The 16,840-nt window shown below is 35.4% G+C and overlaps 1 protein-coding gene across 2 annotated transcripts in view; it reads right to left on the bottom strand.

Moving 5' to 3' along the window:
• PIBF1 (progesterone immunomodulatory binding factor 1) overlaps positions 1-16,840 on the bottom strand; it is a 127,193-nt gene that overhangs the window by 13,279 nt on the left and 97,074 nt on the right. For both annotated transcript variants that reach the window (XM_075741690.1, XM_075741691.1), the window contains exon 16: positions 8,549-8,633. In XM_075741690.1, the coding sequence (XP_075597805.1) occupies positions 8,549-8,633 (85 nt within the window). The remainder of the gene's footprint in view (positions 1-8,548; positions 8,634-16,840) is intronic.

The following is a 16,840-nucleotide window of genomic DNA, read 5'->3' on the forward strand; positions in this document are numbered from 1 at the left end:
GAACTTCTCTCCACCTCTGTTTTTTGCAGATGGCAGCTGCTGCTACTCTCCAGGTTCCTAAGCCCAACACACTGGCTTTCCATCCTAGGCTACTTCTAGTCAATCTTCTTCAGCATAACTTAATTACAGCTAAGGATAGTATTAGCCACACTTTAAAGTATGACTAATAATGACATGCTGAAAACTCATCTGGAATCCTTAAGGTCATTGCTGAGATGGAATGAAACTGGGTGTAGAGAATTCAGCAGTGAGAGGCATTCCCCAAGGGGAATACAAAAGAAAGAAAGAAAGAAAGATAAACATCACAATACAGGAGTAACTAGTCAAACTAAGGCAAAGCACGGATACTTCAGGAGACCTTGCTTCTCCTTAAAAGAGGAAAAGAAGAATAAAAGCACCTGTCTTTTCTTTCACTTGTGTGGGCCAGATCATGGTGTAACTATTGAGAAGTAACAGGGTTTTACGCAGGATACTGACATGAGATAACTATGTGCAAGCACAGAGACCACTAGATTCTCAGAGACTGGAAACATTCAAATTTTGGAACAACGTCACGGAATTGCAAATGCTTCTGATAATTCACGTGGCCATGTTTGAAGTCTAACGTTCATCAAGATTTATATAAATCCTTGTGAACCTTAGCCTGATCATTTATAGAAGCTCTCTGCAAAACTCCCAGAGCCATTAACAAATGATGCATACCCTAATAGGACGAATTAGTAGCTGTTCCTCCTGCTTGATCATATGGACTCTCTCCAATCTTACACTCACTTGGAAAATACGTTTGGCAACCATTTATTAAAAAACAAAAAAAGAAGTCAGATTTTCTGCATTTTAAAGATAATGAAATAACTATTTTCTGTTCTTAACTTCACCTTTCTCTCTCATTTGTTCTGTCTTTTTCTCTATTCTTACTTATTACCTACACAATGCTGACTTATGTTTATCTCCTTTTCTTGCACCCCATCAGATCCTCTGTTTGCTTGGACAAAATAAATTACACTTTTAATCTCATTTACGTAAGAGGTCCAGCCTGCTGTGAATTTTTTTCTCTTTTTTTCAGAAAATATAATAAAAAAAAAGTACTATCCATTTTACAATTCAAATAAAATAATTACATTTCATTTTTAAGAGACTCACAGGACTTTGGAAAGTGGCCTTTTTCAGGAGACATGGGTTAAAAAATGCATGTAAATGTAAATTCTCAGAACGATACAAAGTGAAAATGTAATTTGTTTGTGAAAACAAATTTGTTTGCTTCCAAATTACAATCAGTTCATATATAAGAGGATAACTTAGAGTAAAGAGTTAATTTGTGTCTAGTTAGGAAAAATAAACACTAAGGAGATTTTCTTTTCGGGCTTTTGAACTGAAACATGTAAGGAAAGAAGACTGGCTTTGATTAAGATACTGCATTAGGACACATGAACTCTTTTAACCTCTACCACAAACTCTGGGGAGTTTTGGGCAAACCACCGTTTCTTTCATTGTGGTTGTTGCTTCTGCAAAACATAGGTAGTAATACTTTTCTGCCTTAAGTTGTGAGGATAATATTTGTGAGGTGTTCAGTTACTGTGGTGAAGGCCAGAGAAATAATTCCATTTCTAAATAGGATTATTTTGACATATTGTTAAGAAACCATGAAAACCTGGAAAGGGGGAAGAGATACATGGTAGTAAGAGAAAAACATTAGGTTTACTCATAAATGGTGAGTTACACGTCAGATTTGGAAAGCTTCTGACCTGCCAATGGGAAAATAAGTTCAACATAACAGTGACTTAGGCGATTAGCATTTTAATATTAACCTGGTAGACTATTCTCAGCAAGAATAGCTTACTAAGAGGTTTTTTTATACTTTAATATGTTTTAAAAAGAATAGGAGCTTGAAATGGCTAACCTAAATAAATTTTAACCGGGTCTAGTTGAAGATTTGAACCAGTTCAGCTACACACATTTAGACAGATTTAGCACTCAACTCGAGTGACATGACAATTTACTGACATAAGCTAACCGGATTTAAGTAAACAAATAGCAATTAAACCCCATGTGTCTGTATCCATTTAATTGATTGATATCTAATAGGTTTATTTAAACTACTACTACACGTTTTCTTACTTTGTCCCACAGCAGATAGCCAGAGCTTGGTTTCTGGTTGCTAACTTCACTTGAAGAGCTTTGGCACAGTAACACACGAATGTGTCCATACGGCAGGTGACTAGTTCCGCAAGTTTACATTCTATCACTTGTATGCACAGCTGCTAATGTACCACAGGCGCACAGATGTGTAAAGGAGATAAAATATCAGCAGGTTTTCATATCTTTTTAACCAGTATATAATATTCAGGTACTGATAACTAATCATGTCTGCATAAACAATTGCATTATAGGAAATTAATGAGTATTATAAACAGCCTTCATTTTGCACTGTTTATGTCATAAATTTTATCCTTTATTTCTTACTACAAGTTTCACAATATTAGTTTTACTTTTATAGATTAAAAATTACTCTATTGCCAGACAGCATTGCCCATAAGTGATTTCAAGCAGTTAAAAAAAGAAAAAGTTAGTGTAAATTAACTCCCTTATATTCAAATAAACTGAAACCAATTTTAGCACTTAAAGGAATACCTATTTAAAGGCTTCTATTGATATCTCTTACATCATTGTCTCATTTATGTTTCTTTTCATGCCTCCTGGAATATTTCAATTTAAAACATAAAAAGAACCCCTCCATTTGTTATACTTGCTCTGGTTTTTTTTTTCCCCAAACCCCAATGGATTATGAACACATTAAAAATATGAATAACAATTTGTTAATTTTCAAGATTTTAGAAGTCAGTTTCTACACTCTGCACTTTGAATCAGAAAAGCTAAAATAAATAGATTTAATTGTGCACATTATTGGTTTTCGTTACTATGATGGGTCTGCATCTTAAGTATCTGAAGAAATACTACAATGCCATACATCAAAGCGTAGCAGATTTACAACCTCTTAAATGTAACCTCAGAAAATTATTACTAAAACTTCTTGCCAAACATCTGAGTACTGACAGACTGCCCATCCAAGTTTTCATCTGAAGTTTGCAAGCCAATGGATAAAGTTTAAAATTGCACTTCTGATGTTCCAAAACACTAACAACTGCATCAAGCATGAAAGGCAATGGAAGTGCCAAGATCACAGAGCTCATGGTAAATATTTCTTTTAGTCAAAGGCTGACTGTTGGAAGAGAAGGAAAAAACCCAGCAAACCAGATAAGAGGAATCATGGATCAAGAGCTTCAACTAAAAAGATTTAGTGGATTCATCCCACTTAACTTTAGCACTTAACAGCGAACTGCACTTTGGTGCCTTTAAGTTATAGATGCCCATTATACGCACAAAAGGATAAAGTTTGGATGCAGATAAAGAATGGCACAGAAGCTTGGTGTGCTATGCTCCACAGCTTTGGACACAAAATGCCTTCTTTTTCACAGGTAAGTCATATTGACTTATAAATATTTTTACTTGCTCTTTTCCTTGCTGGACCCTTTCCAAAGGTGATTCAAACTGCTAACCTAACAGACAGCAATTTACTTTTGTGGTTTTCTTTTTTTGGTCAGGTTAGGTTTCTGTTTAGTGATCTGAATGGTCCCAGTGCAGCGTAACTGATGTGCCAGAGCTGGTGCAAGATGAGGAGAGAGAAGGAGAATCAGGAGCAAAGAGGTAAGGCAGTGTTAGAGCTACTGGGTCAGCTTGGGCATAATGTATAATTTTATCTTGATTTATGCTTTGAAGGAACATCCTTCTTACTCATGCTCCCCTGACTATACAAAGACACTAGGGCAACAAGGGTCGAAATATGGGAGTAAGTGCTGAAGTTAGATGGGAAGAATCAAGACTACAAGTCTTTTTTTTGGTGTGGTTTGGTTATCCAGAGTTAAAGATAGAGGGTCAAAAATGTAAAGTGCAGCTGATTAAAAAGAGAACATAGACTACAAATAATAATGCAAAAAAACCCCTGGATTTGAAATATCCTTTTTTAAAAACAAACACTGTTTACTAGAAGGTAAATGTGAGATGCCATTGTTCCTCCAACAATGTTTTATGCTCTTCTGATGGATCTGGAAAAGCAATTAAAACCCCTATTGGTTATCTTGACAAAACACATAAAATTTCTTAGTCTGAAATCAGCTGCCAAATTTGGCTGTACTAACTGTACTTGCTATCATGCACGGAGGGGTTTACAACTGGCATCACAATAGTGCGTACCCCAGTTTCTTCTGATAGCTCAAAGAGGGCGGCAGCGCTGTGAAGGCTTTAGTATGAACCCCTAAGAAGATAATCTCAGTGTGATCCTGGACACTGATCATTCACGATAACGCCATTGAACTCCCTCTCTCAAATAGTGAAGTTTGCATTTATCCATATGAAGAAGACAAGAAATGTTATCATACCAATTTATTCTAAATGATCAAAATGAGAAGCTAGATTAAAAAGTTTTCCATGTTAATTTACTAATTAATTCAGAAGAAGAGGAAATAGGAGGCCAAGAAAGAAGTAAGAATTTGGGCCAATAGCCTAAAAAAAAAAAGAAAAAAAGCTTCAGTTTTTCTCCTTCATGGGCGGACTTGACCTTTTAAGAATGTGTATAGTCAAATGACCAATTTTCACTTTAATTTCCCACACCAAAATATAATAATCATCATCAAATTAGCTCTCTACATAATTTGAAATAATGAACTATTTTATTACATGAATACCTAGTGTCATTTTTTTCCTGTAATAAAAGAGCTCACGTAAGAGCCCTATATAAATTCTTCCAACATTCAGAGTTTAATATTTAACTTTTTTCTTCCAAAATTAAAGTATGTGAAAAGGGAAGTAAGATTAAGCATCAATGTAAATTCTTTATTTAAAGAATGTACAAAATGCTCTAATTACCTCCAAAGCAAGTGTTATGAATCCAGCAGATATCACAAGCAGATAAAAATAAAAACCCCCAACCCCTCAAACTCTAACATTTCATTAAAAAGAGTTAATACAGTCTGAGACCACACAGGCTGGAATACCTTAAGTCAAAACTGTATACTCATTGAAATATGTTGCTGTAAGACAGCATTAACATTGTTTTGGCATTTTGCTTGTACTTTTAACATACCTAAACTTCATCTTATGTTAACTATGAATATCTTGGGTTTATCTATTCAAGAATTCTGATGTCTTTACTTGCAAACACGAGAGCAACAAGGTAATTCCTATCAAGACATGACAGTTCAGTGTGTGCAATGACTAAACAAGACTGATAGTAATCATATTACGTGATAGCATGTACAGAACACATAAACCCATAATTCATATTTTTTCAAATTGCATAAATCTGTATTTACAGATTGCATGTTACTTTTATTTAAAAACACATACCTTGTCTAAATGCAGTTATGTCTTTACTAACCCAAGATTAGAAAATCTGGATTGTTTTGGGTTTTTTTTTTCTATTACCAGGGATAGTTACTGTGAAATTGTGATGTTACTGCATATTTTCTTTTTTTATTAAGATGGCAAAAAATTTTAGTTGAAGACTAACTCTATGTAAATTAAGTTGCCCTATCCTGTACGAAGATTTCAGTACGTGAGATAATTGCCTTTTAGAGAAACTAAAAAACTGTAAAACTACTGGAAGATGTCTGCATTAAAGCTAAAAAATAAAAGGCTGCTTTAGGAATAAACAGAAGTGACTAAACTAAAACACACACACACACACACACACAAGCTACTTGTTATTTTCACACATTTTCCTAAAACAACTTTATTTTTGTGTTTCTTAGGGGGTTTTTGTGTGTTGTACTGGTACTTCATAATTTTCTTCCCCCAAACATGCAGCTTCTAATGTTTCTTTCTCAGTATTTATATCCCTTTCTGCACAGGTGACTTGAAAAAACATCACTGTTAGGTAAAACAATATGACTAATACAGCCTATTTTTAACAGATATAAGAAGAAATTTGACAAAACTGTCATAATTTTGGAAAAAATTGCTCAATTTCTTAACATCCAGAGTATGAGGAACATTCAAGATGAAGTCTGAAACAGACTCCAACATTTACTTTCTTTTTTATAAAGCCTGCCTCACGCAGTCTTGCTTGCATGTTGGCCAAAGTTTGAAAATTTTAAGCGGTGAAATGACACAAAGCAGCAAACTGCTGCATATCAGGAACAGTTTATGTGAGTAGTCATAGGGGCTAATGTTTGGATGTAAACAATGTCACATAGCTTTGAGGTAGAAATGTTATAGTTTTCTTACAAAACATTGTTAAATTTTACCTTTATTTATCTCTTTTTACTGATTTTAATCAGCTGCAATGCATGTTGGTTGAAATGACACTACTAAAACTAGGCACCCAAGGCATAACTACTTGAAAGCATAACTACTTGGGAGCAGCACTACTTGGGAGAGGAGTAGGAACAGGAAATTTTGAAATTAATTAATTTGAAATTAGCCTGCCAAGGGCCTATCATATTGGAAATTCAGAAAATTCACTACATGTTTATACAATTAAGTCATGTTTCCTCAGAGTATTTTTCATATCATTAATGTAATGATATGATAATGCATCAGTATATTGATAAGCCTTACAAATTATTTAGAAATGCTTTAAATGTTTCCTATTACATTAATAGAAAGCAGTGGGTTTCATATAAACAAAAAATCATCAAAAATTGAAAGAAAAAAGCAAACCCAAATATCACCCAAACCAAACATTTGCCTTAGTCTCAGTCTTGAATTTGAAATTTAAATATATGATGTGGATACAGACATCAGAAATAAGAGCTATTGAATGATTACTTCTGATGCACCTACAGATGATCCTGCCAGGCCAATGACACCTGCAGTTTGGGGAAGCATCTTCAATAAGAAGAATTTTAATCTCTATGCATGGAACTTCAGAAGCACTACAATCAATTCAGTGAGTTAAATGCAAAAACTATTCTAAGAGGAAATCACATCAGACAAACACACAGTGCAATTCAGCATCAAAGTAAAAAAGAACTTGTTTTCTTTTTACTTTTAATGTGATTGTTTCACATTTGAGATCTGCTCTCAAGGAACAGAATTAGTACAGTTTTCACTTAAGTTGAGGCTCACTTAGACTCAGCTGTCAGTGAAATTGTTTTGGTTTGGTTCTAACAAAAATGGTTTTGTAACTGGTCAGCAGAGACAAACTGGTTTGGACCAATTTGTGACATGGGTTTTGGTCTATTGATCTAAGAAGGGAATCTGGGGGAATAGCAAGGAAAGGAGATGGAGGAGAACAATTTTGGACATGGAGAGGACTTCAAGAGGTGCATGGATAGTCAGTTTTCTATGGAAATAATGGTATTAGAATGAGTGATAATGCAATCTCAGACAGGATAATTTAGAGGAGTTGTAGATTCCTTGAAAGAAATCCTCCCATCTCCTCTCTTCCCAGTCAAAGAATTGAAAGGATATTTTCAGAGAACTATTGATATAATGACTCTATGATGATCTTTCTGAACAGGTAACTGGCTATTTAGGTCCCATCACTGTGTATATATAACTTGTGTTGTTTTTCCTCACATTCAAAATCGTTGATTCATTAATGTTGTATTTTCTCTGCAAATCCTTGCCACATCATTCAGCAGCTCTGGGAGATCATTTAACAGCTGCTCACAGTCAGCATTTGGTTTTATACGTTTAGTATTCTGTAGCTTCAGCAAACTTTCCATATTATTATTTACCCTTTTTCAGATCATTTGTGTATGGGACTCCTTTGGTAAACTTCATTTTTTTCTATCCTTTGTTTCAGACATTTAATCTGCAGAAAGATTTTCTCTCACACTCCATGACATTTTAGTCTCTTAAGATTGTTTCGAGAGGAATCTTGACAAAAGCCTTTTAGGAATCCCCATACAGAGCATTTATGTCTAAACAACAAGATTTTCCATACTTTTAGATCTGAGAGGGTATTCCAGTAGCACTCTGACTCTTTGCTTGGATGAAACTCAGGTAAGTACATAAAGTAGTACCCTGACTCTTGTATGGATGAAAACATCTAATAATTGTCCTGCTTCCTCTCCCCAAATCCTATTTTGGAGTTGAAAGGAAACTCATGTATGTACTGGAAATGAATTTAGCAATGCTTTTTCCAGGTTTTTGGTCTTAATGATTGGGGAGCAAGGACAGATATTGGGGCATGCTGTGGCACATGCAGGACTTGTAGATTACGTGTATCAATTTTATCACCTTTATCTAAACACTTGTTAAATGCTTGCAAATGCTAAACACTTTGCAAGGAATGTCTGTTGTGCGCATAAGAAAGAACAGTGAGACTAAGTCTTCAGAGAGAATTTAGCAACTGAGAGTACAACTAAGAGTACAACTGAGATCCTCCTGAGTGCCTGACAGACACCATCACCTGTGTTTCTGAAAACGACACAGACAAAAAAACCCAGCAAATCAAACCAAAAAGTAAACCATTTTTTTCCCATGGTTTAAGGCTGAGGAGAGAAAAAATGCACTTATGGTAGTAATGCGAAAACAGGAAGATTACCTCACGGTGATTTAGAAGTCTCTCCAAATCTGCTGCCATTTGATTCTTGACACGCAGCAAAGCTGTCTTTTCTTTATTTAAAAGACTGGTAGAAAGACGATAGGAAATGCAGTAAGCAACAGATAATCTCTTTTAATCTTGTGTTCTGGCTGAAACATGCATTTTCCAAAGCTAAATACTGGCAGCAATGAAAATCTGCACAAGTAATTGTATCAAATGATCCTTCTCTATGTTCAAGCATTAAAATTTTTATAAATGGGCCTGAATGTACCGATTCATACAAAATCTTGTTTTAGTCAAACAGAAATAGTATTCAAAATATTCATAAAATACAGGGTGTGTGTGTTTTGATTCTCTGAATGGTAACTGAAATTATCAGAATCTTCTTTTATTATCTCTTGGTTTTTTCTAGGCAAAATGAGCTCATTTTATAAGCAAAGTAAGTTTCCTTATATCTACACTTCTGTAACAAAATGTGGTTCTCTTTGTTGTATGCACCACTAGTAGCAGCACATGCTGTTCTCTCAGTATCACCTCTTTTTATACTACTGTATTTAGAAATTTGAAAATAACAAATACAAGGAAGAACAACATTCAGCTCTTCCTTTTAGCTGTGTAGCTTCTGCAGAATTTGTAAATGTATTTTTCCCATTTTTCATTTTATATTACAGGATAATGCATGAGATCAAGTTTGTCCTGTAAACTAAGTACGAAAACTGTTTTAGCACGAAGGCATGCTTTTATAACACAATGAAAATTTTAACTTTAATTGTTCTCTGTTTTCTTAGTTATAGAATATGAAAATTTGAAATGTTTAGCATACACATTCTGATTCCAGGCAGCACTTCTAATATAATTAAACTTGTTTTCATATTTAGCCCCAACATCAGTTTCCAACAATAAACTTCAAACTAATGCATGCATAATGCCAGTATATAATCTAGTTTCTTAAAACAGCCACAGAGATTTTCTTGGAAGACCAAAGTTAGATATGCCGTTATCATGACTTAACTAAATAGGCTGCACAATATAAACTATAACATAAATGAACAACTACGCATATAACATAAATGAACAACTATGCAAAATGCAATTCTGCATATGGAGTGCAAATATGTAATACTGAATACAGGTCAGGACTTTGAAAGCAAATGTATTAAAGTTTTATAAATGGAATGGAGCAATTACATGTGTCATAAACACAAATTATTTAATATTCCCAGTATTTAATCAAAAAATGATCAACAAAATAAATCAACCTTTTCTTTAATTGACTGCATATCATCCGCTTGTTTCAAATAAGCAACATCATCCTTTGCCCCTGAGAACATCTGGCAATTCCTTGCAAGCTCTGTACTGTAAATTATGACTGTCAATTCCTTCTAGGTATTCATTAATTCTCAGAAAAATTGTATGCTTTGGCCAAATTGTCTGAGTTATTTAAAAGGAAAGTAGTAAAATCTATTAAAAACTACAAAGATATTTTAATATTTTCAAGAGTTTTATTTTCTGTGTCATTTTTAATCATGATGAAATTGCTGTACTATTTCTTTTCCTGGGTTCATGTGTTGTAACTTACTGATATGTCAGTTTTTCTTGGATTCCTGTACTTCCTAACAGCATAAACCAATCCTTTTAGAGAATGACTCAGAAGCTTATTAGAGAAGCAATAATAAAAGTTCCTTTATGCCTTAAATAGTGTACTGAATAAGCATAAACATCAGTGTTCATGACTAAAGCAGAAGTTCATGTTCTAGGGTTCAATTTCAACTACAGAAACAGAACCTATTCTAGTTATACTAGTTATACCTTCTGAAACAATATGACATGACTGATCCATGTGGACCAGTTCTAATTTTCCTTGTTTATGGTCAAATATAGGAATTAGACTGCTACATCATTCAGTAGCACTTAATGTGTTTTCTGTCATACATATGAATATAGAACTACCAAAGCACATGCAGACTTCAGATTTAGTAGTTTTGTAATAGTTATCCTTTTTCATTATTGCAGATAGAAGGAAATAATTCATATCCTTCTGAAAGAATACTGGAAAAGAGGCACATACACACTTAACAGAGTAAGAAAGCAGTTACCAGACACAATGATAATAAATTCACACCTGTAATGACAAAGTAAAGCAGAAATACCTTCAAATGATCAATTTTGGGAAGAAGACTGACTATTTCAGTCCCTGTTATGAAAACGTTCTGAACAGGCGTATCAGCAGTCAAGGAGGTTCTAGCTTTAAACTAACTTACGCTTCCTTCAAACAGTAGTTTAACCTTATCCAGTTTTAATTGGCAGTGTAACAAACCAGCGAGCAGCTTTACAGTTTGTTTCAGCTGACCTAAGTGAAAACTGTTGCTGAAAGATCGTCCTTCCCTAACCACATACTGGTAACCCGCTCTTTGTGTTGGTACTAGAAAATTTATGACCACATAAGTAGGTCACTGATCTGGATGGAATCTGGAGTCTTTTTAAAGGTTATTTTTCATGTGGATCACCAAAACAACTTGATTTACCATGTCCGGTGGAAACCCACAGCTGAAGGTAAGGATGAGACTGCTCTACTTGGTGATGGAGTGCCTTAATGGTCTTACTATGATTCTGAAACCACAATCTATGAGACCAGACAAACCAGCTTCTCACGCCTGAGCTCAAGGGTTATAACTTTCATCTGAAGAGACAGGATCTTCTTGACCATCTTTAACTAACCATACTTTTAAGTTTTCATGATACAGACATGTATTAAAGTACTAGAGTACTAAACACTAAAAGAAATCTTCCAATGACTTGTTCTCGGGCAAAACCATGTGAACACTTGGGAGAAACGGACTGTGTTGAAATGATCTAATATCCCTGGAGTTATTTCACAGCACAAATGGCTGTTTTTACACTACAGAGCAAGTGTAGACCATGGTGTGATCCACAGTCCTGGCCACTGACCGCTCCATCCTGAGTGTGGAGAAGGTGCCCTTTGTGATACATCATATAATGGTGGTCCCAAAAGTCCAAATTGGAGAATTAACTGAAAAGCAGTGCAGCTCCTGCTTTTTTTGTGTGCCTGGGTTTTCAGAAGAAATCAAAATGACTAGGAGGAGATTCAGTTTCATTCCATCATGCCTTCAAAACCTAACCAGGTATGAATCCAGGTACCAGGAATGCAGGACTTACTTACCATGGCATACACCTGTCATGTGCATACAGCACATTGCTCATAGCAACCACTGCCTTGTTATGCTTCGCTTTACTCGGGATATGACATCCAAGCCAAGGTACCTTGGATATCATAAGTAAGACATCTTATGTGACTTGATTTTTCCAGAGAATGGAGACTAACATTTCCCAGTCTCAAACTTTTAAAGCCTTTTGAATCTGGGCAATTAAATCATCTTTTAAATCTCTGGTCTAAATATACTAGCTACTATCCTGTTCAGAAGCTTCTACTATTAGATGTTCTAGATAATATGCTTATGCTGCACACATTAAATAAACATGGGTTTATATATTACTGGGTTTTATTATTACTTCTATTCGGTTTGAAAAAAAATAGATTTCTTTTTCAGTGAACTGTGTACCCCAAATGCTATAAGAAATATGGATTGTACCTTTCTGTTAATTTCACATTACAGCATGAAGTTAACAACTGAAGTCCAATCTTGAATTTTTTTTTTTGCATTTTATGTTCATAATACAAATATTACAATCAAAAAATCAAACGTAGAAACAGTACATGTGAAGGTTTTGTACATAAAACTGCATAATACAGGCATATAGTGCAGCTATCCCTTCTCTGCAATTTACAGATTAATAGCGCAGAGCAGACAGCTAATTTTTTAAGTCAAATTTTCTTTTTTAAGTCATGTAGTTAGAGAGCGAGATATAAAAAGTTCTGCAAATAAAAGTTCTTTAGAAGAGAGAATAGATGAAAGATTTGTTATCTCTCATTGTGTGGCTAAATAACCACAGATCAGATTTTAAAAGGTATTTAGGAGAGAGTATTGCGTACTGATTTTAATTGGAGTGCTTCGGGTGGCTTAAAAACTCATCCATGTAGTGTCCAAATTAAAAAGAAATTACTTATTCAAATTGTAAAAAAAAAGAAAAACAAAATCCCCCAAAACCCAAACAACTTTTAAAAAGTTGTGATACAGGTCAGAAAATGTTAATTTGTAGAAAAAAGTAAATATCTTTCTACAAATTTTGTTTGGAGTATTTCTCAGGTAAACTGCAGTAGTGTTGCAATAGATGATGCATATTTCACAGAATGGTAATGTTCTCATAAAAAGCTCATTGCCCATTCTGTGATGGGAAAAACTCAGCTAACACAGTATGCTGAGCTTTATAATGTTTGGATGGCAATTAGAGAACCCAAAATGTTTAGGTAAGAAACATTTCAGTACATAGCTTCTTAGTGAGCAAAATCCTTGTACTGCTTCTAGATTTGCCGCACAGTTAGGCTTTTGAGTGCTTTTGGGTAAGCGAACCACTTTTAAAACCAGCCATTGGTACTGAGAAATTTGAGTAACTGCATTTAAAATAAATACCCTCTCTTTATGAATAAAGTCCTGTTTAATGTCTCCAGTTATTTATAAACCCAGATGTTTTTAGCAGAAAATTATGTACTAAAACTACAATTACTTCACTACACATATAAGAATGAAATTCAGAGATTTGTTTTCCCACAGCATGACACAGTTACAAGGCATTTCTTTTCAAAAGGAGTGCTAAATGTGATGTTTTCATTTCTGGTTAAAAAACTGTGTGCTAGAGAGATCTCTTTATAGTAGGAAGGAGTCATCCTTGTACATACCACTGCTCTTATTAACCATTGCTATTTACTTTTATTAATGAGAGTGCTATGTGGACTAACATAAATGAGAGGTTACTTAACAGAATATTTTGAGATATGCGGACCACCTATAAATTCATCCCACAGATGCCCTGTCACTCAAGACGAGAGGTTTTGTATCCAAAGTGTATCTGCAGGTGCATGGCTACTGCAGTGCACAAGCATACGAGGTGTTCTGCTCCCAGGGCCACCTCGGTTGTCTCCACGGCCCAGTGCCAGCACAGCCTAGGAGAATGCTAAGGGGGTGGGAAGGAGAGTGCTAGTGAACATACATGTGAGCAATATCTGATGGAGCTTCAGTTACCCCTCAACAACCTCTCCTTTTATCTTTGAGTGGTAATACACTTGTGCCTTCACACTTGAATCTAAGCAGTAATGTCCCACACCTGTAATAACCTGAAGATGAGCCCCTGAGCTGTTCATGCAAATAATCAACAGCAATGACAGCTGCTCAGCTAAGCATTTACCTCAACCACAACAGCTCTTGCAGTTCGCAGTGAAGGTATGGCTAAAGATCCACAGAGCTGCGTGAAAGGTGTCCAGAACAGACACACTTCTCAGCAAGCCATCAAAGTAGCTCCAGCTCTGGTGGAATATACTACTTTAAGGCCTTAATTCAGTCTGGTCCCTGTTTTGACTATTCCTCTCCTTTTAAGGAGAGGTTGGATGGGGCTTTGAGCAACCAATTCTAGTGGAAGATGTCCTTACACATGGCAGGGTGGCTGGAACTAGATGATTTTTAAAGGTCCCTTTGAAGCCAAACCATTCCATGATTCTATGATTCAGTTTGAAAGCTATTGACACAAGCAACCTTGAGTACTGTTTGAATAGTCCTTCCAAGTAAGACATTTTGATAGGGAAGATCTGAAAGACAGCCTTAGCTCTAGAGGTATGACCCTCAAGGACGAAGGCATATAAGCTGCTCTGGTTAAAGTGAACTTTGAAGACCACGTTGGAAGGAAACTTAGATGGATCTGCAGGACTTCTCCAGAGTACTATATCAAAATGATCTGCCTGAATCTGTTCCACCCCTCTTGTGGAAATAACTGCTGTCAGAAATGACACTTTCATAGAATGATGCAGTGTGGAGAATCCTGAATGCATCTGTTGACTGTCAAGGGATCACATTATAAGTCATTTAGGCCATTTTGTGAAAATTGGTAAAAATACAGCACAAAAACACCCACGGCCCAAACTAAGGATATTGCTGTCATAGATAGCCTTCCTCATAGTTGCCTTCCTCTTGTTCTGATTTCATCAAGACTGTCTATTTCATCACAGAATCAAAACCACACCCAATAGCAACGAACAGCCTTCTCAACAGACAAGGAAATACAAAGCAATGCAGGTTGCTGCAAAACATTTATAAGCCTGCAAGAAAGTACTGACTCATCATCCTGGGAAAACTGCTGGAACCTAACCACCCTAGAATTACTTTTTAAAAAGATTATTGGCTGTCATCACCATGCACAGAAGCCAGTTATGGATTAAGTCTAAAAAAGTAAATTCACTTGCAAATTAGTTCCTGCTGATCCCTCCACACTCAAGTTAAGCGAGAGGTGATAGAGAACACTGGCTCTGGTAACACAAATGTGACTGCTCTACTTCGGGAATCCACGATTTACATAATGCAGAACCATCTCTCTTGATGAGCAGATGAGATAAAAACACAACATGAAAAGAACGCTCCTCCACCATAGATTCTGCACACTAAACGTGAAGGAAGGAAAAGCATGATCGAGCATAGGGTAACTGTGAAGATAAAAGTAAGTATTCAGTCTTGATTGTCAGGGTGCAGGCATATCATCATTATTTTAATTTGTCTACAATCTGGTACTCAAATATAAGATTTTTTAAAAAAAATTATATTAAAAAAATCACTAGTATTTTTAAAGATCGATCTGAAAACAAGAATTTGAACATCATTTTCCTGTTAGCTGGCACTTGTGAAATTGCTTTCTAGAAATAAAACTAATGCATGCATTGTATGTAAAATTTTAAAAAAATAATAATGTACTTTGTACAACTAGCATAAATTAAGCCTCAACTTAAAAAGGCTACTGCAGAACTGCAGTATTAACTATTAATTATATGTAATGGTTAAAAAAAACACATTTCATTTTGAAATGGCTTTACAAATATTAGCTTTTTCCTTTAACTCTGAGATACAGAGAAACCAGGCTTCATAAACCATGTTTAGTGTTTTCACTATTACTTTTCTAATAGCATCAACATTATCTGCAGAATTTAGGGCCCTCCTTGAGGAGCACTAATTCTCTGAACTCATCCTCTCATAAATATTCCACACACAAACCAACAAAATGCTGTTTAATAAACTAAGACAGACAGATAGGAATAGTGGTCTAAATCTTTTGATCCAGTAGAGCTTCACTTGGCATGTATTTGGTAGGGATTATCATTAATTTACTTAAATCCCATTCTGATTCAGTTCTGGAATAGCTGGGAGCTAGACCGGTCCACAAAGTAATCTGAAATCACCTAAAGGATATTTTAACTTAAAACTTTCAGCAGCAGATTCCAAAAGGCTATCCTCATGACAAAAGATTGCTGGAATGTAATGATTCTCTGGTTAGAAATCCCATCCTCTAACCTTCCTCTCACTTATGGGAAAGCAAAGGACCAAGGTTATCAATTTTATACCAGATTATGATTTGTCCCGTGCTCCAGGGAATATCAGCTAACAATTTAGGACATTTGTTTTAAATGTGGAGTAATGAATAGTAAAATTAGGGACTACTGATATGTACCAAAAGCCCTAAGACATTAGGCTGTTTCCAAGAATTTCACCGGCCTATGAAACTACAGCAAAGTTGAGGCAAAATTATGATAAGGGAGTAATAGTTATTTTTAGTTTACAAGGAATATTGGAAACTACAGGAAAAAAACTTCTTACCAAAACATTTGATGTGCAAAGTAAGTGTTATTTTTTTGCTGCAAAACCATGAAGGATAAAAATATTTTTTTGTCAGACCACACTTTCATTTACAGAAACACAGGACCAGTGGCGAGCACACCCCAGCTCACCACAGTAGAGTACTGTTGGTATGTTTACCATGAATGCTCGCACTGTGGTGCAGATCCATTTTCTTCCTTAACCTCAGGCCCTTTAAGATGCCAAAAATTCCCTTTATAGTTAATGGAGAGTAACAGGCATCTCTAGCAAATGACTCACTCCATCCAAAATCTGAATTGCTTTTTGGAGATGCCACTTCCTCCATGAACTACTAAGGAAACCTGACCTGACTAATTCCTAATTTAGGTGCCTTAATTTGTAGGCTAAATTTAGGAAGAATATCTGGGCATACAGATTATTTGTAATGAGCCATAAAAACTCAAGAGAATCAATGTTAACAATGCATTTAAGTTCTTTTATATTTTAATGGCATGAAACATACACTTTCGGAAATGACCTCACC

This window comes from Balearica regulorum, chromosome 1 (assembly GCF_011004875.1).
Source record: "Balearica regulorum gibbericeps isolate bBalReg1 chromosome 1, bBalReg1.pri, whole genome shotgun sequence".
In the NCBI taxonomy this organism is placed as follows: Eukaryota; Metazoa; Chordata; class Aves; order Gruiformes; family Gruidae; genus Balearica; species Balearica regulorum.